General features: G+C 35.0%; 2 protein-coding genes across 3 annotated transcripts in view; one reads left to right on the top strand and one right to left on the bottom strand.

The window, feature by feature from the left end:
- Positions 1–2,524: 2,524 nt before the first annotated feature.
- The window catches only part of LOC145332799 (papilin-like), a 44,669-nt gene continuing 24,503 nt past the window's right edge, over positions 2,525–22,690 (bottom strand). The window contains exons 19-32 of one of the 2 annotated variants that reach the window (XM_080177858.1): positions 21,696–21,803; positions 20,776–20,853; positions 20,271–20,344; positions 15,391–15,502; positions 14,550–14,622; positions 13,891–13,961; positions 12,456–12,588; positions 11,963–12,080; positions 11,562–11,617; positions 10,595–10,690; positions 10,112–10,167; positions 4,982–6,542; positions 4,500–4,628; positions 2,525–2,975 (exon numbers count right to left, since the gene is read on the bottom strand). In XM_080177858.1, the coding sequence (XP_080033984.1) occupies positions 2,898–2,975; positions 4,500–4,628; positions 4,982–6,542; positions 10,112–10,167; positions 10,595–10,690; positions 11,562–11,617; positions 11,963–12,080; positions 12,456–12,588; positions 13,891–13,961; positions 14,550–14,622; positions 15,391–15,502; positions 20,271–20,344; positions 20,776–20,853; positions 21,696–21,803 (2,743 nt within the window). In that variant the 3' untranslated portion in view covers positions 2,525–2,897. The other variant, XM_080177859.1, reaches the window with a different exon arrangement.
- LOC145332800 (uncharacterized) lies at positions 6,619–8,675 on the top strand. The gene is made up of 4 exons (XM_080177860.1): positions 6,619–6,910; positions 7,228–7,299; positions 7,471–8,318; positions 8,522–8,675. Exons 2-3 carry the CDS (start codon positions 7,284–7,286, stop codon positions 8,304–8,306), a joined length of 852 nt encoding a protein of 283 aa, XP_080033986.1. The 5' UTR covers positions 6,619–6,910; positions 7,228–7,283; the 3' UTR covers positions 8,307–8,318; positions 8,522–8,675.

Here is a 22,690-nt window from a genome sequence, read left to right as displayed (position 1 = left end):
TGTATGTGATATAATTATCCGATTGTTCTGATTTTTGGTATACTGTTTCCTGAGACTACAAAGGACACTATTTTGAGCAAAGCAATTCTATAATCAAGTCCTAAAAATGTAAGTATGTCCATAAACATTATCCTGCATCAAGATGTTTTTTTTAACAAATTTACTTACAATTTTGCTTCGACTCTTATTGATTTATATTCTGAAATTCAGTTCTGACACTATACAAGTGGTATGAATTTTTAAGAATCCACCTCAGAATATAAGTTTTCTCTACTAATCCTATTGACTATTAAAGATTAACACCATATTATCCTCTTAGTGAAAGAGAGTTATACCAGGGATTTTAAGGGATAGGTCAATTGATGTTAATTTGATGTACATCTCCAATTATATTAATAGTTATTTCTCGCATCGTATTATAAACATTTGTCCACAATGTACAATTATAGGATTAAAAGCAATTTTTCAGCCCGAGATGCCGGAGGAACGGGCTAAAAAATCTGGGTTTAATCCTGTACAGAAAACTGAAAATATTACGATGCTATTTTTTGTATGGATGAGAACAGGTTCTAATGCACCGGATATTAATCGGTTTTGAATTATACAAGAATAGTTATTTTTAACATCGTATTATGAACAGCTTTCCGTTGATATGAAATGTACAACTATAAGATTAAAACCATGGTTTTTCAGTCCTGAGATGCCGAATGCCAATGATGTAAAAATACATTATTTTTATTCATTATTGGTTGAAAAGTTTGGAAGCTACTACTTTTAAACCAAGTAATCAAAATTGAATATAAGTTCCAAAAATGTTTCTAGACAATGAATAAGATACCGTTAATTTATCGGTGTAATTTATGGATCAATGAACAGATCTATAGATGTATTTGCAGACAACTACCTCCCTTCATTTTTCAAAGAACTCTTTCGTCTGCTTCCAAATTATTTTCTGGTACTTGGCTGTGGTAATATAAGCGACAACATTGGTTGATTTTCAATGACCCAATAGAAAGATTGCACAAGGTGGTTGCGATGGGGAGATACAGTTATTTAACCCTTTCTCCCTCTAGTGTTTTACTCTAATGTTCAATGTGAAATATAGACGCATCTGTTCGATATATTACTACTTTAATGTAGCACCAGATTTTCATGAACTCTAATAAAGTGAAACAAGCAGTTGGCAAAAATAACAAAATTCTATACCCTCCCTTCGTATTGAATGAACAAACTGACCAATGTGTTCTATATTGAATACAAATTTTTCCTTATCAATATATCAACGGATTCTATATCCATTACACAAATATTTGAAGTTATAAATAGATGACAAAATTTAAAAACCTTATACAAGTAGCTTAATCAAATAATCATGACTTTATCTATCAAAAAAGAAAGCTTATTCTATGATATAAAGAGGTAAGGTTTTTTTGTCTGGAGCTTAGGATTTCAATAACTTCTGAACCGATTGCGTTCTCCCCTTCTAAGGGAAGCTTCTTATATATCCCATTATGTTGCTAGGCTACTTTTTAAATCATAAAATACAATGCCCGTTAAAGTACACATTATTAAAGTTATACAGTAAAATAGTTATATTAGGAGAAAACTGGGATAATAGTAAAGATGATTTAAAGTACTTCAATGTACTCTGTGCTATGACGGATGAACTGTTGGACATACCAATAGTTTGGCTATGCTACAACAATAATTTAAGGATTCTAACTATATTTCAAATAGTTACTTGGCTAAAACAAAAACAACTAAATTTTTACTTTTAAATGATATACAAGGTTTCTCAATTTCAAGCAGTTTGACTTTAAGACGACATTTGATTACCAAATGTTATGTGAAAATTAAACATAATATTGATAGTATTAGCGTAAATAGTGGATTTCCTAGGATTTCCAATAACAATTTGTTAACACATCACTTCACACTAGAAACGTCAATAATGATTAAATAAGACTTGGGGGAAAGCATTGGCTTAGATCAAGGCTTATCTAAGTAAGTTAGCACTTGCAAATAAAGGTCGGAAGCAGCTTATAGTACCTTAACAAAAAATAACGTCATACAACACAAATAACCATTGATAAGCCATTGTACATTTTACTATTGATCAATTAAAATTTATACTGGTCTTTTATTGGTCATTTGTATTGTATGACGTCTTTTATTATAGGCACTAAAAGCTGCTTTGAAGGTAGTGCCATCATAAGATTAATTGTCTGTTTCGTGTTATTTTACCTAAAAATAGAAAAGCAACTTATTAATAAATATAATTTATTAAAATAAACGATAAAAGATACAAAAACAAGTATGTTGACTATTTTTATGAAACAAAGTTTAAAGTTTAAAATAAAGTGTAACTCTAAACAATAATAATGATACACAAGTTAAAAATAATAGATCATTGAAAGAAAACGAAGTAGCGGGTTTCGTCGTATTTTCACAATAGCTTTTGATATTATTAGTTATTTTAGGTTAGGTTAATGATTGCCCCGCTGGGATAGAGCCCACAACAGGGGCTATAAATAGGAGTCAAAAGCTACTGTAAAAATACGACGAAACCCACTACTTCGTTTTCTTTTCCATGATGAAAAAAAGAGTTTTGGAAATTTTAAACCATTTTTTGACAAGAGTAAATCATAATAATGATACATAAAATGACCAAACTGTAATTATTTCAGTTTTTAAAAATTCATTAATTGAGTTTTGAAAATTTTTAAAAAATTTTTGGTTAAATCATAAAAAAATAACAGCAAAATCTTTTCTAGCCATACTAAACTATCATGTATGGCATCGTATTACAGAATTTTTTCAAGAATAATAAAATTAGCCCTTACAGAAAGCTGTCTATAATACGATGCGATGTATAAATATTAAAATTTTTAGTTGGCTTACAGCATTTCTTTACTTGGGAAGCACTGTATTTCATTTTCTCTAATAAGTTCAAGGCAGTTTAATGGGTTAGAATCCTAAAAGTAAAAAAAATATTGATTAATAAACAAACAAAATTAGGTTTTTTAATACAAAATAGAACGATGTCTGCAGATCCTTTGCTATATTTTTGTTCAGTAAGATCTTACTAACAGTAAGACTAATGGATCCACAAATTTAACCCTTAACGGTCGGGGGGGGGGGGGGGGGCGTTGAACGCCCCCCAATCCGGTTTTTTCTATCTCATTTTCTGTGTGTGAATTATAAAGAGCCCAAACTGCTTGACTTTTTAAGTGTAGGTATGACACATAACTGAGAGTTGGAATTTTTTTAATATCTCCATCCTGGCGGGCACAGGATGCCAGAAAACCTGGCAGGGTCATCCAGGTAAAAAACAAAAATGTTTTTTTTGACTTAAACAAAGCATTTTATCTTACCAAAATACTAAAATATCCTCTAGTAGTAAATCCTCATATTAAATATAGGTGTTCAAGTCAATTTTAGGTTCCTGGTTGATCATGCAGGTCCTGATCCTCCAGGTCTCCATAAATATTAAAAAGGCTCCTGAGGCCTCAATTTTTGACTTAGAGACTTCAAATTTTAAACCTAAGCTTTCCTTACATGTCTACATAATGTATTAAAATTTCGTAAAGATCCGCCGCCGTTTTCCCGCTAACCGCCAACTGCGGCGGCTGGCTGCTGCCAAGTACAGCTGCGGCCGCTGAAATTTATGTTTTGATATTTAAAATATAAAATTTACATAAAAATAAACATTTTCTGCAAAAAAAATTTTCTTCTAGCTTCAAAAATAAAAAAAATACAGCCGTTTGAAATTTTTAAGTAAAAAAGGACCTAAAAACAAAGGTTGTTAAATAAAAGGGTGATGGAAGCGAAAATTAACTTTGACTTTCTTAAGGTCGGAAATTCAACATAACACAGGGGACTTGCACAAAAATGTTTAGCCTTCTAGCTTTAATAGGAACTGAGATAATAAGGGGACGCCCCCCCCCCCCTGACTGATTAAGGTGCGGCAAGGGGCCCGACTGTTAGGGGTTAAAGGCAGGTTTAAGGCCATTGCGGGAAGACCCCCCCCCCCCCCGCCAAAAAAAAGACACCTGTCCCAGTGAAAAAAAACTCCAACCAAAAAATTAGTTTCCGCTTCACTTGGGGAAAGAGGAAAAACCCCCCCAAAAATAGAAGCAATGCCAGTATCCATATTATTTTTGTTTGAAGCGAAAGATCTCGGAATTGGCTGCAGCAAGTTGATTGTTATTTTCTTGGAATCTGTAAAAATGTCTCAGGATTGTTTTAGGCTATTTATCTTTGAGGGGCGAAACAACTAGTAAATAAAAAAAAAAATAAAACAATAATTTAGGTATTATTTACCGACAGAAATTTGGATAAACCTTAACAATAGAGTAGCTATGCTAATAACATGTGACTAATAAAGGTCCCAAAAGTTGTTAAGGCTACAAATAAGAAAATGTCATTCTAAAACTTTGGGAACTAGTGTAATAAACAACCTATTGTCCCCTCCCTCTCTAGACATATACAATACATACCTGGCATCTGAAGGAGAGTGGTTTATGGACAATAACATTCTTGCAGAACCTGTCCATATCATCAGAGCACTGGGGTCCTGTCTTGGCACGGAGATGCAGGGAGAATTTATAGTTAGTACCAGCTACAACCTTTACAAAAAAATACACAAATACCAAGGATCTAAATTTATGTACATATCCAAAGATAATACACAAAATTACCCCTTTTGCTGATTACAATTAGTGACTGAAACGTTTGGATAATCAACCAAATAAAGCAACATTAAAATCCAATAAAAGTCCCTAAAGGTATAGACCCAACGATTAAGAAGATATTATTATAAAACTTTGCTGGTGGGGCCCTAACCTTGTGATGCCTTAACCCTGCAAGGCTTATTAGTATTCAATATATCCTAACCTAACCTAACATAAAAAACTACCACTTTATATTTTCATTTTTTAAAAAAAAGAGGAATGGGTCATCAGTACCATATTATCCATACCTGTGAATTAGCATCAAGGACATCAACAAGTTCAACTGAATCACACAGCTCGCCGGTCACAGCATCAATATTGTTCAAATGTTTAGCAGCCGCAGTTTCAGCTATCTCTCGCAGCTCACCGGTTATTTCAGATCCGGAAAAGCCGCCAGGAATTCCACCCATCATTCCTCTCTCCAAGCCTCCAACTTGAAGGTCTAGAAAGGGAAGCTCAGGAAGAGGAGCAGGTTTTAATTCAGGAAGAAAAACTCCCCCAGGGCCAATAATTGGAAAATCTGTTTGGAGTTCCTCTCTAGTTTCATAGCACTCGATTTCATCTGCGTTCAGTAGTTCTAAACATTTGAGCGGGTCAGAGTTCTGGCAATTGACAGACAAAGGTTCATGAATCATAATATTCTTGCAGTATCTATCCATTGAGTCCTGACACATGGGCCCAGACTTGGTGCGTAACTTCATAATAAACATGTAATTTGTCCCAGCAACAACTTGTGAAGTAGCATCAATGATTTCAATAAGTTGAGCGTGTTCACACAACACTCCAGTAACCTGAGCCACACTAACCAGATGATCTTTAGCAGCTGTTGCAGCTATTTTCTTCAGTTTGGGAGTCAGAGGTTTGCTGGAAAATCCACCAGGCACACCTCCTCCTCCACCAATGATGGGAAAATCGGGCTGGGGACAATCTAATCTTTCAATGCAGCAGCCAAGGTCATCCTTCACGATCTTACAGTCATTGTTAGTCCTATCAACAGGAGCAAGCAGGGGGCATTTCTTTTCAAAGCAGGATATTTCAGGAGGTGTGCTACAAACACAAGCCTTGCAAGGATCACTATCAATTCGAACAATGTCACCAATTGCATAAGTATCATTTCCAACAACGCATCTAGACTCGGCAGAAGGAAGAAAAAGCTCTCTTGGGGGTCCTCTTAGAGTTGATTTCTGACACGTCTTTAAACATTCTTCCTCCGTTCTAAAGTTATTTTCGTTTCCACTGCATCCTCCATACAAGAAGAGTTCACATTTGTTTGTCTGAGTGTTGAAGAAGTATCTCTGGGCCAGGGCATAGCAAAAACCTGCATCCATGGGTTGTTCACAGATGGGGTTGACATCTGAAGACGGCTTGTTGTCAGCTACTGTTCGGGACGAAATCGGAGGGTTGGTAAGATGTTTTGAACATTGTGCGTTACAGCTATCCACAGACGCAAAATTATTTCCATTTCCACGACAGCCTCCAAAAATAAATGGCTGGCAAGCACCAGTAGATTGATCAAAATAAAACCTCGGAATTGCAGCCTTGCACATGCCAATTTCCTTGGTTTCCAGACAAGGATCCGACCCTAGGCTGTTGCCAGAATTTAGACTTTCATCCAGGTTTCTGGCAAGCGGAAGGCCGGGTAGATTCAGGACAATGGAACAGCTAATTTGATCTTCTCGGGACAGCTCAGTATAGTCACTTGGGGCGCCTTCAGGAAGGTTGACAGACAGTGGTTTGAACAGAACAATATTTTCACAAACATGCTCCTCCCGTTTATCATCACAGTTGGCTCCTTGCTTGGATTCTAGCCTAAAAACAGGACATTTATGTCAATGGGTACCACAGCAACAAGAAACAAATTTCCAAGAATAATTATTTGGTATTGTTGTAAAATCTAAATGTATAATTTAAATCCATTGTGAAAATATACTTAAAAAGACGAAAATAAAGTATGGATTTACCCGTCCTTTGTTCCCTGATGAAGAAAGGTACGGGAGGAAAAAACCAGTTTAGCGTACAAAACAACATTCCCGCCAAGGGTCTAAAGTTATATAAGGGGTAACAAATTGGTAGAGTTTATCAGTGTTTATTTTACCACCGTAGAAGGAGGAGCTACTCTATATATATTTACATTTTATCTTGCTGTGCTTTTTTAGTGAAATTATTTGTGCATATATGTAAGTCTTTTAATTTATTATTTGTAAATGTTTATAACTTTGATTGCAAATGTCTTATCCCTTGTGATCCCTGATATGGACACAAGGTAAATGTTTATAACTTTGATTGCAAATGTCTTATCCCTTGTGATCCCTGATATGGACACAAGGTAAATGTTTATAACTTTGATTGCAAATGTCTTATCCCTTGTGATCCCTGATATGGACACAAGGTAAATGTTTATAATTTTGATTGTAAATGTCTTATCCCGTAGAATCCCTGCTGTGGGATTTAAATGTATGTATTTCTTATGTGTTTATAATTATATATTATTAAGTATCAAGTCCCAGCTTTCCCTGTGTGAGATTGGTTGGTACACCAAGATTGAAAGCAATGTCGGAACTTTCAGGTATAAGACAATGGTAGCTGTAGTATACTGACAGACAGACAGACAGACATGGATTATACTTACTGATGCTTATATAGAGTGGAATACTATAGATTGGAGGACTGACAGACAGACGGACAGTCACTTACCTAGAGAATAGTGACAACTCTTTATAAGTTGATGTTATTCTAGGAGCTGTCTGCCGTTACCAAGCTGATAAGTATGAAGCTGAACTCTATAGGTCCAGTATAGAGTCTCAACAGGCCAAGTTTCGCGGCTCCTGCCTGCGGGTGAGAGGCCTTGTAACAGCTGAGTCCTCTAGGCTGAAGTATGGTAAGAATATCCGCCGCCTGACTGCTGAACTGGAGTTCTGGCGGGACCAAAGCCAGCAGGGTCTCCAATATATAGAGCAGTTGCTGTCTGACGGGCGGGCTCTGAGGCGGAGCCTTAGCCAAAGGGAGCGTGCTATTCGCAGCCGGGAAACTATTGTCTGTGGCTATTTGAAATATATTAATAGTCAACAGCGGCCGCGGGCTGTCTGTACTGAGGTTGGTAACATTGATTATAAGCCTGTCAATTTAGATGAGTTTAAGAGCCTTACTGACCCTACTGTTGGGGACCTTGATAAGTCCCGGGTTCTCTGCAGCTTAATAGCTAAGATTAAGGAGGTGTGTGGCGACCTAACACACTGTGAGGAGGCTGTCAATCGGATAGATCACTCGGTGGCAGCTATACTTGGCGAGGCTCGATCCAGCCGTTTGCGTAGGGTGGAGCTGCGGGAAGCTGAACTACAGCTGGGGGAGATACAAGGAAAGTATCCTTATTTAATTTCCTTGTGTCAGGGAGCTGTTAGGACTTTAGATACGTCCTATGATGCCAATATTATCCAGTCTGAATACGCTTCCTTGGAAAGAGTAGCCACTCAGCGTGATATCATCGCTAAGGACCTGGTGAACCTGCTCCAGATCCTGCCACCAGAGAGCCGTGAGGCCTTGCCAGATCTTGCCACCTACAACGTTCAAGCATGAATACCTGACAAAGTGAGTATCTGCTTATTAATGGGGAGGGCAGGGGCATCCTTGATACTTAAACACTTTATAAGCTTTTGTAGTTTGTTTATACATCTGTATTTATGATTTTGGGCTTTGCTACTTGTGGATGTTGTCATCCTTGTTTCATTCTATTTTGTACCTTTAAGTTAAATGATTTAAATATGAAAAGATTTTACTTCTACAATTTTTAGGTTTTTAACCGTCAAGATACCAAGGACGTGTTTAATCAAAACTCAGGAAAAAAGAAAAGCAAGACCAAGCCCTCCTACCTAATATTTGTTTTATGCTTTTATCAGTAGTAATTTTATTATTTAAATTTTATGTATAATAAAGTTTTATATCTTACTACTTGTATTGTTTATTTTTAACGAGATTTGAAGATTTAACCATTAAAGCAAAGATTTCGGACGCTATTGATTGTTTTATAGTCTTAAAAAGTGCCTAGAAATTACAATTGTCCACATTGAGAAATTGTATAGTTAGTTTTTTTACATAAACAGTAGGTTGAAAAAATATTATGGGATATTTTTAAAAGAAAATATTTTTATTATTATGGTCATTTATTGTTGATTTTGCACGTTAGAATTGTCATGTCAATTTAATACTTGGCATGCCAATTAATAAAATACTTTAAAACAAAGTAAATTAAGTTATTACAAAGGAACAAGGATAAATATATCCACATATATAAATTATTAAGGTTTTTTTGTCTGAAGCTTAAGATCTCATTAACTTCTGTACTTATTGGGTTCAGTATTTTAACCCTTACAGATCGGGGGGGGGGGGGGGGTCATATTGACCCCCCCCTCTATTTTTTCAATGTCATTTTTTTTGTAGGTAAGATAGAGAGTTGTGACTTCATGACTTTTTAAGTTTAGTAATTATACGTCGGCAAGAGTTGATTTTATTAGGATATCTGGTCTGTGTCGGTCGTGGTGTCCGGTCAAAGTCGGTTGGGTAGCACCAAAATTAAAAAAAAATTCTAAATAATTCTTAATTTCTACATTATGACTTTGTATATAAGATAGAAACCTAAAATTTTTTTGTTGAATACTGAGATATCAATAATCTTATGAGAAAAGTGGTGTTATGACCGTTTGACCGCACCCTGACCGACTTTCTGACCGATTTTTGTCCGGCTTTTACTACAGATATATATCATGAATATCGTGGCTTCTATTACAGCTAGAGACCTATAAATTTTTTTGGTAAATCCTTGAGCAATAATAAACAGATAAAAATATTAATTGGCGCCGCCAACCGCCGTTTTACCGCCGTAACCGCCGAAAATGGCGGTTTCCGTTATTTGCCGTTTTTTGGCGATGATCAGAAAAAGTAATTTTTTTGTTATGAAAAATAAAAGTTCGTCCTAAAATTTGGTCATCCTAGCTGCAAAATTGGCCGCTCTACAGCTATTTTAAAATTTAGCGGCTGGCCGCTAAAAAGCGGCTAAGGAGCGGCCTGACTGCTATGACTAGAAAAAGTAATTTTCTCTAAAAATACACATGAACCACCAGAAAAAGTTTAAGTCTTTATCTGTAACAGAAGCCGAGATAGAGGGGGGGGGGTCAATATGACCCCCCCCGGGCCCCCCCCCCCCCCCCCGATCTATTAAGGTGGGAATAGGGGCCCGATCTGTAAGGGTTAAGGTAAACTTCATATTGATCCTGAAATGGTTTTAGGCCATTTCATTTTCTGATTAAAGTTTTGGGATGATTTTAAGTTACTTTCTAGCCCCTAGATAATAGAGTGCAGCCGGTATTTAATCAAGAAGTTATTACCTAAGTTTCAGGAAATAGTTTGTACCGGCTACAACTTGTGTTCTCACATCTTCAACCTAGAATTCATAATTATTGCATCATATTATAAACAGTATTTTGCACATTATAAAATTAATAAAATAAAGGATAATTTCCAATTTGGTTGGCCCCGAGGGTCAAAAGGCTTTAACAAATAAAACAAAGACTAAGGCTCAGAGCCACATTGAAAAGAATTTTAAGCATTGGAATTTTACTAAGAGGTCATAAATAAGTGAAAAGCATTTTTTTTTAAATTTCATGTATATTCAATGGTTTTAGCTTTTACTTGGGCAAGAATGAAGTACATTTTTTCAAATTTACCTATTAATCAAAGCCTAATGCGACTAAAAGATGCAAAAGTAATTTCAATATCATTACAGACCTATCGTAACTATCTATGTAAAAATCTATTTAGTTATCTACCTTCTTAGGTATCTTGATGTCTATCTATCTCTATCTCGATACCTGAACTAATTCAACAGCATCATCACAATGTTGTGTGTCCTTCAAACTAAGACCTAGAGCGGCTTTATCCAGTTTGGCAATAGCATCTCGTGCATACTAAAAAATACATCAAATATTTTTCAAAAAATCTACGATTTTAATATTTCTGACTAATTTGATTTTACTTTTCTAGTTGTCGAAATTTTACTTCTTATAGAGGTTCTGAACCTAGTAAAAGTGTCTGACTCTGATTATGACGTAAAGAAATAGCCAATGAGAGGCCACTATAAATTTTACCATTAGTCGATTACAATGTATACTGGCCTCTCCTTGGCTAATTTTTTTACGTCATAATCAGAGAAAGACACTTTTACTAGGTTCAGAACCTCTATAAGAAGTAAAATTTCGACAAGTAGAAAAGTAAAAGCAAATTATTTACTCATTTATTGTTTTTTTTACTTAAACAGAGCTTTTAACAACCACAATTACAAACTTTCATTAATTTTTGTGATTGAACATAAATGTATGAAGCAAATAGCAATTAACGAACCATTATAATCCTTATAAAAAAGTAACATGATGTCTATCTGGTTGTTTGTCTGTGTCTATTGAAGGATCTTGCTAACTGCTTAACAGATATTTTTCTCCTTTTTGGTGTAACATCTTATAGTTTCTAGATAGCCTTATAACTATTTTTGGGGAGGGTACCACCAACCTCCCAAGAAAAATCCGTCTTAGAAAAAATTACTACCAGCCAAAAACTTCTTTGTCAATAAAAAAACTGGGAAAGGGGGGAGATGCTGCTCGCTTCCCCCCCAAAAAAAAAAAAAAAATGAAAATAAACATACCTCCCAATTTATTTTACTTTAGTTGAAAACAAAACCCTATTAAAAGTGGGGGTTTAACTTTTCCTCTCCAATTCAAGTGCCCCTGGAGGCTTCTAGGTGTGTGGCATTTAATTTAAAATATAGTGATAAAATTAATTTACCTGTTCAATTTCAGGGGTAACTTCGGATTTTGAGGGACATCCAAGACAGGGGAATCCTAAACAAAATTTATACTATATAATTTTTGTAGCAAAGGTACTCTATAATTTAAATGTACATATGTCCGTCTGTCCGTGTTAAACTTTTTAGGGTAAACGTAATTTTCACGACTCCTATTCAAGATGAGCAACTGAAATTTTCAGGAATAAAATAAGCTTACATTCTACATATTTAAACACAGTTTAATTAAGCTTTTCTTATTGGTTGGGGTGCTAGATCGATTCCTATGTTAATTAAGTTTTTGTGATTTTCTCATCTATTGTTGAAGATTGACAACTGAAATTTTCAGGTATTAAATAGTTTCCCATTGTACATAATTCCACCAAGTTTTATTAACACTGACCTCCCATGCCAAAGGGGCTAACAGGAGCTCCCAGTAGAGCAGGTTTGCAGGCAGACTGGCAGGACTCGATATCAGCAAAGTTATTTCCATTGCCCTGACATCCACCATACAAAAATGTCTAAAAATGAATTTTATTTATTGGAATAATCCCTTATTTTACTCCTGGGTTAAAAAAATATTGTTGGGGGGGTAGGGATGAGTGTGTCCGGCAAGCCATGCAAATTGGAAGCCGGATTTATATTTTATTTATCAGTGGCACTCTTTAGGAAGGGGGAATGGGAGACGATCCTCCCCAACTTTCGTTTTTTTTTTAAATATATATAAAATTATTTTTTTACGGGAGGAATTTTTATTTCTCTTGAGAGCTGAGACTTCCCCCAAATACTTCCAAAACCTTTACGGTACCTATGAGAAGCTACACTGCAAAAGATAATTCTTTAATACATACAGACACACACACACATCCTGTTACTTTGATATATGCATATAATACCTCGCATTCAGCAGAGTCTTGGTTATAGAAGAATCTCGGCCTCATTGATCGGCATGGTCCAGCTTTTTTCTCCAGCTTACACACATCAACCTCGGGAAGAGTAGCATCGGTCTTTACTGGCCCTTTACGTCCTCTAGAAAGGTAAAGCAAAATTTTATATGCATATTTATCATCTGAAAGACAGAATACACCATTACCTCCCAACGTAGAGTAAGAAAGTGACTCAAAAATCAGCCATAAAAATTATGGAGATGAGAGGAGAAGTGGGAAAAAAACCCCTAAAAAAGACGTCACATGGCCAATTTTTTGGTTACTTTGTCCCTCGACCTCTTAACGAAAACCGAAAGTACGTGATAACGCGGTCAACCCTCTTACAGACAACCAACATTTGTGTAGGCCATTTGTCTGCATTTTAGAAAAAGACATCCCCCCTATTCTAATCAAGATTGCAAACCTAACTGCGCTATGTGCTATGACACAGTCGCGGGGTTTATGTTGCGGGGTTCAATTGGAAAATATTTAAAACTCTGTACCTTACTCATTAAGTAAATACGTAAAAATAAAACATCTAAAAAGGAACTTACAGAGTCCTTCTATTACAATCAAATGATGTTCTGTCTCCACTACTTATAGACAAAATTTAAATAGAAACTTTTATACATTCAATTTAAAAATAATAAATGCATTGTGTATATAAATGTAAAACCCAGAAAAAAACAGAATCCGTCTTTTTGTCCTCTAGCAAATTACTATCTGATCTTTTGTAGCTACTTGGCTATGCATTTATTCAGAACACTATTGGTTAATATTTAAAGACCCAATTGAAAGTCTACACAGGGTCCATGGGGTTGAGACATACAGTTATTTATCATTTCTCCCTCCGTTGTTTTACTTTAATTTCAAAATTATGACATTTCTTACCTAAGCATACTAAATGGAGATACACATGTAGAAAGACATTCTTGTTCACTATCAAACATGTTTTCTCCATTCTAAATATTTCTTACCTTAGCATACTGGATGGAGATACACATGTAGAAACACATTCTTGTTCACTATAAAACATGTTTTCTCCACCTACATATTTCTTACCTAAGCATACTAGATGGAGATACACATGTAGAAACACATTCTTGTTCACTATCAAACATGTTTTCTCTGCCTACATATTTCTTACCTTAGCATACTAGATGGAGATACACACGTAGAAACAAATTCTTGTTCACTATCAAACATGCTTTCTCCACACTAAATATTTCTTACCTTAGCATACTAGATGGAGATACACATGTAGAAACACATTCTTGTTCACTATCAAACATGCTTTCTCCACCCTAAATATTTCTTACCTTAGCATACTAGATGGAGATACACATGTAGAAACACATTCTTGTTCACTATCAAACATGTTTTCTCCACCCTAAATATTTCTTACCTTAGCATGCTAGATGGAGATACACATGTAGAAACACATTCTTGTTCACTATCAAACATGTTTTCTCCACCCTGAATATAAAAGATATTTTAAGTAGTTATAGAATTAAGCATATTCTAAAATAAAGAAATTCTTCTAGCTTCAAAACAATGTCTAAATGTCTAATATAAAGGTTGTTATATAAGTAGTTGAAGGAAGCAAAATATGACCTCGACTGAAAAAAAATCGGAAAATATATCTTTTGTTTTTTTTATGAGATCTGAACATCTGATCTTTGACTCACTTTGTCTGATTGTCAATTTACAATCCTTGTATGCTTTGCTTCTTATGGAAGTTGTTATCCTTTTTTTTATATTTAGATCATCACCTGACATCCAGAATAGTAGAATTCATGGCACTTGGCGGTTGTAACATCATAGTAATACTTCTTCAAACCTTACCTGGCATCCAGAATAGTAGAATTCATGACACTTGGCTGTTGTAACATCATAGTAATACTTCTTCAAACCTTACCTGACATCCAGAATAGTAGAATTCATGACACTTCGCTGTTGTAACATCATAGTAATACTTCTTCAAACCTTACCTGGCATCCAGAATAGTAGAACTCATGGCACTTGGCTGTTGTAACATCATAGTAATACTTCTTCAAACCTTACCTGACATCCAGAATAGTAGAACTCATGGCACTTGGCGGTCGTAACATCATAGTAATACTTCTTCAAACGAGATCTTAAATAAAATAACTTATTTTTTCACTATTCAGGGATCTTAAGGGATAAGACAATGGATGATAAATTCATACCTTACCCCTTATATATAATTAAATTATCAGTTGAAAAGTTTTGTTCTTATATAAAAGTTACAGGCTGCCTTTTCGCATCTGTCTGTCTGATTGTAGCTTAATATTTTGTAAACTGCTGATCCGATATGATTCTTCTCTACAGTTAAGCTAATTACAGGTCCAGAAAAGGTTAATAACTATTTCTGGCGAGAGTACCTCACCCATCCAATAAGAAATCACCTCCAAAAAAATCTTTATTTTTCCTTTTTAAAACTATATTAGAAAAGGTGGTTCGATTAGAAAATTTGTCAAAAATTTAGCTTGCTAATATGGAACTAATTTAATAGTCAGTTTGTTTTTTTCAATAGGAGGGGATGGACTGGGTAAAGAGGGTTGATTTATTTTTAATATAGCCAGCTGCAAACTTCATTTTATCCGAGTACATGAAAACCTGGTGCTACATCCAAGTAATAATATATTGATTACCAACAAATCTATAGTATAGATGTATATACAAACAACTACCTCCCTTCCTTTTTCAAAGATCTCTTTCGTCTGCTTCTAAGTTATTTTCTGTCACTTGGCTATGTTAATATAAGCGACACCATATTGGTTGGTTTTCAATGTCCCAATATAAAGGTTGCACAAGGCGATTGCAATGGGGAGATACAGTTATTAACTCTTTCTCCCTCTATTGTTTTACTCTAATCCATTACCTGCACTTTCCAACCAGAACTTTATTCTCACATTTCTTATCTTTTGCTGGGTAGAATTGTCTCTCCTCTTGGCTTTTTACGGGAGCTCCCTCAGTCAAAAAGTTCTTGCAAGCTGCAAATATACATTTTTAACAGTGACGCTTTTCCATTAAGGCAGGAAGAATCAGGGAAAAGGGAATGATATTCTGACAAACAATTCTAAAGGAAAATTTCTCAACAACCCTCTTTCCCTTTTCCTCACCTTCATACCCACCCCTCTTCAATTACATGAAGAAAGAAAATATGCAAAAACAAAGGTTTCGGGATTTTTTTTTAGAATTGATTGTTAAAACCCATTAATGACAATAGGGTCTTAAACGACGCACAAATTCAAACCTATACTATCACTTTATTTTTTTATGCTGTCCTTTTTAAATGTTTGTAAATAACTGAATAGAGCTTCAAGTTTTGTCCTCTACATTGCTTGGCCTCTCACTTCATTCGATGACCAGATGAAATCATATTTTCATGGCAGAAGTGGAAAAAATAGGAAAAAATTTCCACACCAGGCCTAACTTTTTTCTTTTAAAGAATTAAAACATACTTATTTATAATTAATTATAGCATTTGTTATATATTTTTAGTTTCTGCTAAGTTTTCTTTAATTTTAGTTAGTTTACATACTTTTTTTTGATAAATTGTTGTGCGTCGTATTCGACGCATTCGGACTAATCATTTTAGCCATTGCGTCCTTTTTGACCTTATAGGACTAATCATTTTAGGATTTTACTGTATAATCTCCTATAATCTACTAGTTGCTACGCCCCTAACCTCTAGGACGTGTGGGGGATTTCAGGAAAATAGCTTAAAACCATCCCAAGGTATTTATAAAGCTTCCCTGATAAGTAAAACCAATTCAGACCTTCAATTTCTGTAATCTTTGGCTTGAGCCAAAAAACCTTACTACTTTATAGTATGGAATACAATACAAGCAGCAGATACGCCCCTAGAGGCATCTAGGGCCCCTTAGATTGCAGGGGGAGTCAAATCCCCCCTTTCAATTACAATTTTTTAAAGAAAAAGTTTTTTTTTTAATTTTAATTTTTTTTTATTTTCTAGGGATGATTTCTCTTAAGGGATGGTGGTGGTACCCTCCTTCAAAATAGTTATAAACCTTACCAGGACCTAGTAGAAGCTACCATGTAACGGAGCACCATATAGGTTCAGTGGTTAGCAAGGTCCTTTGGTACACACACAAAGACATACAATAACATGTTACTTTATTTTAAGGATATAAAAGTAGTAGCGCAGATAATCTACAACTAGGGTCTGTCTGTACGTCCACCTGTCTGTATTTCCATAATTGCATTCAAATAAATAATAGCCACCTTACAACTAGGGAATGTATGTATGTCTGTCTATATATCCAAAATTACAGCCAATTAAAGACTGTAAATATGTTTATACTTCCGTAATTTTTATTGCAGCCTAGCTGTTAATATATTCATGAAAATAGCGCAAATACTCTACAATTATGGTCTGTCTGTACATCCGTCCGTCTGTATATATATAATTGCATCCAAATAATTAACAACTACGCTACAATTAAGAAATGTATTGGTTAGGGATCTAAAATAGTAAGTCAATGGCCGATAAATTGATGTACTTTCTCAGGGATATTATACCATAAAATCTTTCTGTAGATTACACTTAGTGGTTGAAACATTTGGACACTTAATGAACCAACCAATCAAAATACAAATACAATTCCCCACAGTTGGTAAGACAACAAATAAGAAAAAGTAATTATAAAACTTTAAGGATTAACAGGGGCTGGGGGGGGGGGGGGGGTGAGGGGTTGTCATGTATTGGGTTGTTCAATATAATTGTCGACAAAATCATATTTCTTTGCTAAGCATTGTAATAAAGTGAAAGGGTATCTATCTGTGTATCTGCTTAACTGATATGCTTCTTTTTTTACTTTGTAGCTTCTCATAGGTCCTAGGAAGGTTTACAACTATTTTTGGGGAGGTTACCTCCACCCTCCAAAGAGAAATCGCCCCTTAAAAAAGACCCCCCAACACTTGAAAAAATAGAATTAACTTAATGAAATTAATTCTTTTTAAATAAAAAATATTGTTGTTGAATTCAATGACCTCTCCCCATCTCAAGTGCTCCTAAAGGCCTCTAGGGGCGTAGCCACTAGTACTAAATAATTATATTCTGAATTGTTTCATACAGACGAATAGACGTACAGACCGACACTGATTGTAGAGTATCTGTGTTATGTATCCTTTTAATAAAGTAACAGGATATACTTTCTACATGTGTCTGTGTGTTGTGTACCAAGGGATCTCACTAACCACTGAACCGATATGGTTCTCCTTTACATCATAGCTTCTCATAGAACCTGGTAAGGTTTATAAATATTTTGGGGGAAAGTACCACCACCCTCCAAAGAGAAATCGCCACTTAAAAAAGACCCCAAACACAGGAAAAAATAGAATGAACTTAATGAAATTATTTCTTTTTAATTCTAAAATAAAAAATATTGTTGTAGAATTCAATGACCTCTCCCCATCTCGAGTGCCCCTAAAGGCCTCTAGGGGCGTAGCCACTAGTACTAAATAATTATATTCTGAATTGTTTCATACAGACGAATGGACGTACAGACAGACACTGATTGTAGAGTATCTGTGTTATGTATCCTTTTAATAAAGTAACAGGATCTAAATACATTCTACATACATGTGTCTGTGTATACTAAGGGATCTCACTAACCACTGAACCTATATGGTTCTCCTATACATTTTAGCTTCTCATAGGACCTGGTAAGGTTTATAACTATTTTGGGGGAGAGTACCACAACCGCTCTAGGAGAAATCACCCCTATAAAATAATAAACCCCTCTCATTATTTTTTTAAAAATTTTCTTTAAAAACTGTAATTGAAAGAGGGGGTTTGACTCCCCCCAAACCCAAGGGTCCCTGGATGCCTCTAGGGGCGAAGCCGCTGCTAGTATAGTGTTCCATACTATAAAGTAGTAAGGTTTTTGTCTGAAGCTAAAGATTATAGAAATTTCGGGTCTGAATTGGTTTTACTTATCAGGAAAGCTTTATAAATATCTTGGGATGGTTTTATGCTATTTTTCTGACATTCCCCACCCACCCTAAAGGTTAGGGGCGAAGCAACTAATAGATTATACAGTAAAAGCCTAAGATGATTAGTCCGATATGGTACATAATAGACGCATGGGAAAAATGATTAGTCCGAATGCGTCGGAAACGACGCAAAAAAAAAACTTCTTTGGTATGCCACAAATCAAAAAATCTAAAAATACAAATGTCTTACAATCCCTTAAGGAAGCTGTGTTTAAAATTTCAAGTGATTCTGACGACAGGGGGGAAGTTCGGCACTAATGGGTTAAAATAGCTACCCCTGAGTAAGAATAGGTATAGAATAAGTGGATCTTATGACAAAATATTTTAAACATCTAATTAGGTTGCTAATATTGTCCTTAGTTATTACTTCATGGGAAGGGGTGAAGTCATAAGGAGGAAAGGGGGGGTATACAAGCCAGTTTGAAGAAACATTGTATCAGTATATGCACGAACCTCCTATATTATCCACGTATTCTATATCCATTACACTAGCTACTACTAGCTAATGATCGAATTTATGATAAATTTTATATAATATTATCTATTTTCATATCTATGTTGCAAATGATTTTCATATTGTTAGAGGGAATCTAAGACATATCTAAGGAGTGAAATAGCCTAAAACCTGTCATTAACCCTTAACGGTTGGGGGGGGGGGGCGTTGAACGCCCCCCCATCCGGTTTTTTCTATCTCATTTTCTGTGTGTGAAAGATGAAGAGCCCAAACTGCTTGACTTTTTAAGTATGGGTATGACACATAACTGAGAGTTGGAATTTTTTGAATATCTCCATCCTGGCGGGCACAGGATGCCAGCAAACCTGGCAGGGTCATCCAGGTAAAGAGCAAAAATATTGTTTTGACTAAAACAAAGCATTTTATCATACCAAAATACTAAAAAATCCTCTAGTAGTACATCCTTATATGAAATACAGGTGTTCAAGTCACTTTCAGGTTCCAGGTATGATCCTGCAAGTCCTGATCCTCCAGGTCTCCAGAAATCTTTAAAAGGCTCATGTGGCCGCAATTTTTGACTTAGAGACTTCAAATTTTAAACTTAAGCTTTTCTTACATGTCTACATAACGTATTAAAATTTCATGAAGATCCGCCGCCGTTTTCCCGCCGACCGCCGACTGCGGTGGCTAACAGCTGCCAAGTACAGCTGCGGCCGCTGAAATTTATATTTTGATATTTCTAATGTAAAATTTATATAAAGATAAACATTTTCTGGAAAAAAATTTTTCTTCTAGCTTCAAAATTAAGAAAATTACAGCCGTTTGAAATTTTTAAGTAAAAAAGGACCTAAAAACAAAGGTTGTTAAATAAAAGGGTGAAGGATGCGAAAACTGACTAAGACTTATAAAAGGTCGGAAATTCATTATCAAACAGGGGACTTGCACAAAAAAATTTAGCCCTCTAGCTCTAATAGGAACTGAGATAATAAGGGGGGGCGTTGAACGCCCCCCCCCCCCCCCGACTGATTAAGGTGCGGCAAGGGGCCCGACTGTAAAGGGTTAATTCAAATAATGCTTTCCAGAGTATCAAATAATGCTTTCCAGAGTATTATAAACAGACTGTTCAGAAGATTTTATTGGACAGCCAACAAGAAGGGAATAATTCTAGGACTTTTTCTCTATTATTTATGTAATATTCTCTGTAATATGATAATATTCAGTTTCAGAACCGATTCTAATCCAGTGGATATGAAACGGTTTTGGAACAATACTGGGAGAAAATCTACCATTTTTGCACTCATCTTCGCTATCAAAGTTGTTTTCAGTGTTGTCGCCGGAACAACCTTCAAATCTTTCACACCTAAAAAAATTAAAATTGACATCTATAATATAAGATATATTAATCTATCCCAGGAATAAGGTATAACCAACAAGTGAAATAAATTTAAAATACAGTTGAAAATACAGCTGAAAAAAACGTGTAGGATTCGTGACTAAAAAAGAAATAATTTTGTTGTTGGTACATTCAGATTATATCCTATTGTATAAAGTAAGAAGATTTTTTCCCCTACATTCAAGAAGCTTTTTCAAAGTTTTAAATGAATAGGACAATTCTATTACGCCTACCTCTCATATTCTTTAATACAGTTTTAAATGAATGGGACAATTCTATTACGCCTACCTCTCAGATTCTTTAATACAGTTTTAAATGAATAGGACAATTCTATAGCGCCTACCTCCCAGAAGCTTTATCACAGTTTTAAATAAATAGAACAATTATATTTTGCCTACCTTCCAGAAGCTTTATCAAAGAAGTATCTGAAAGATGTTGCGGAACATTCCTCCTCTGCAGAAACTGGTAAAATACATCTAAAAAAAAAACAATTTTAAGTTTAGTTTTTCATTTCTTTGTTCAGTACTTAAGATCAGATTAGGTTAGGTTTTTTTGGGTAGTGGGTCCTCCCGTTATTATTTATACTTAATTAGGAAAGTGGTTGTTTGGGTTAGAAAATATTTTTTAGGTCCCACCCTCCCCATTACCTGTAACTGTTAAAAATTTGATGAAATGACTTTAAAAAAGGAAGAAACATTCAACTGCCATCAACCAAACCCTGCCATTTTTATCTATAGTTACATAGAAATGTTTAGAATTCAGCAAGTTTTTTATCCAGTAAAATTGGAGGGAATGGATAAAAGGGGTAGTGTCAAAGAAAAAAAATATAGAAATAAGGTGTGGGCCGACACTCAAACACACACACATACAGACAGTATATTTTTACTCTTACATAAGGATTAAGAACCAACCTATCTTCCTGTCTAATAGTTCTAGTATCAGTATCTGTAATTGCAGTACTATCCAAGATATCAAAAGAATAAAAACCAACCTATCTTCTTGTCTAATAGTTCTGGTATCAGGATCTGTAGTCGGAGTACTACCAAGATATCAAATGGATAAAAAAAACCAACCTATCTCGTTGTCTAATAGTTCTGGTATCAGTGTCTGTAGTAGCGGTACTATCCAAGATATCAAAAGAATAATAAAACCAACCTATCTTCTTCTCTAATAGTTCTGGCATCAGTATCTGTAGTAGCAGTACTATCCAAGAGATCAAAAGTATATAACACCAACCTATCTTCTTGTCTATTAGTTCTGGTTTCAGTATCTGTAGTAGCAGTACTATCCAAGATATCAAAAGAATAATAAAACCAACCTATCTTCTTGTCTAATAGTTCTAGTATCATGATCTGTAGCAGCCGTACTGTCCAAGAGATCCATGTGATCGGGACATTTCCAGTCAACAGGACAACAAACTCCATCCCTAAAATAATAGGACAGTACAAAAATGATATGATATTTATTTCTTGTATTTATTTGAATCCGGTGGATAGGAACCGGTTCTCATCCATACGAAAAAAAACTATGTCTATCATCGTATTATATCCAGATTTCTACGAATATAAAATGTACAATCATAAGATTAAAACCAGTTTTAATCTAATAATTGTACATTTTATATCAGCAGAAAGCTTTTTATAACACAATGCGAAAAATAACTATTATCGCATCGTATTATGCATTGCATATCCATGGAAAGCTGTCCATATGAAAAATTATGAGATAAAAACCAGAGGCCGGGGTGACAAAACTGGTATTAATTTTAAGAATTTTATTTTGATATTGTTGGAAAATTGTCTGTAATACGATACAATACAGGTTCTCAGTATGGCTGAGAACCTGTCCTAATACATGTGAAAAAGACCTTAAATATTCTTAGATTCTAAAGAAATATGATTTATATATCAAACTAAACCTAGATAATACACAAGAGGGTTGTATGCAGTATTGCCCCAAATTAATGGGTTTGAATACACCGCCTTACACCATAACCAGCAAAGGGGGGGGAGGGGTCCCGTTCAAATGCTACACCTTTCTTTCAATTAAGGGAGGTTTTAAAAATTTGCAAGCTTCCCACCTCAATTTGCATATGAATTTCAAAAGGCTTTGGCAAGTATTTTACTTCATTATGTGTCTGTTTAATTTATTAACTTATTGTTTAATTCATATGATATTCAGGATTTTTTGCCTGTTGATTTGGTATTTTGTCATATTATATAAGTGGATATATTGACAGGCGAAAATTTGTCGTCAATTTAGATTGCTAAAATAACCCTTCTTTGTTGGTGTGTTCGTTTATTTAGTAGAAGC

Source organism: Acartia tonsa, chromosome 11, assembly GCF_053477335.1.
Source record: "Acartia tonsa isolate MP-2025a chromosome 11, ASM5347733v1, whole genome shotgun sequence".
NCBI lineage: Eukaryota > Metazoa > Arthropoda > Copepoda > Calanoida > Acartiidae > Acartia > Acartia tonsa.
This window is presented reverse-complemented; position numbering and strand designations above follow the sequence as displayed.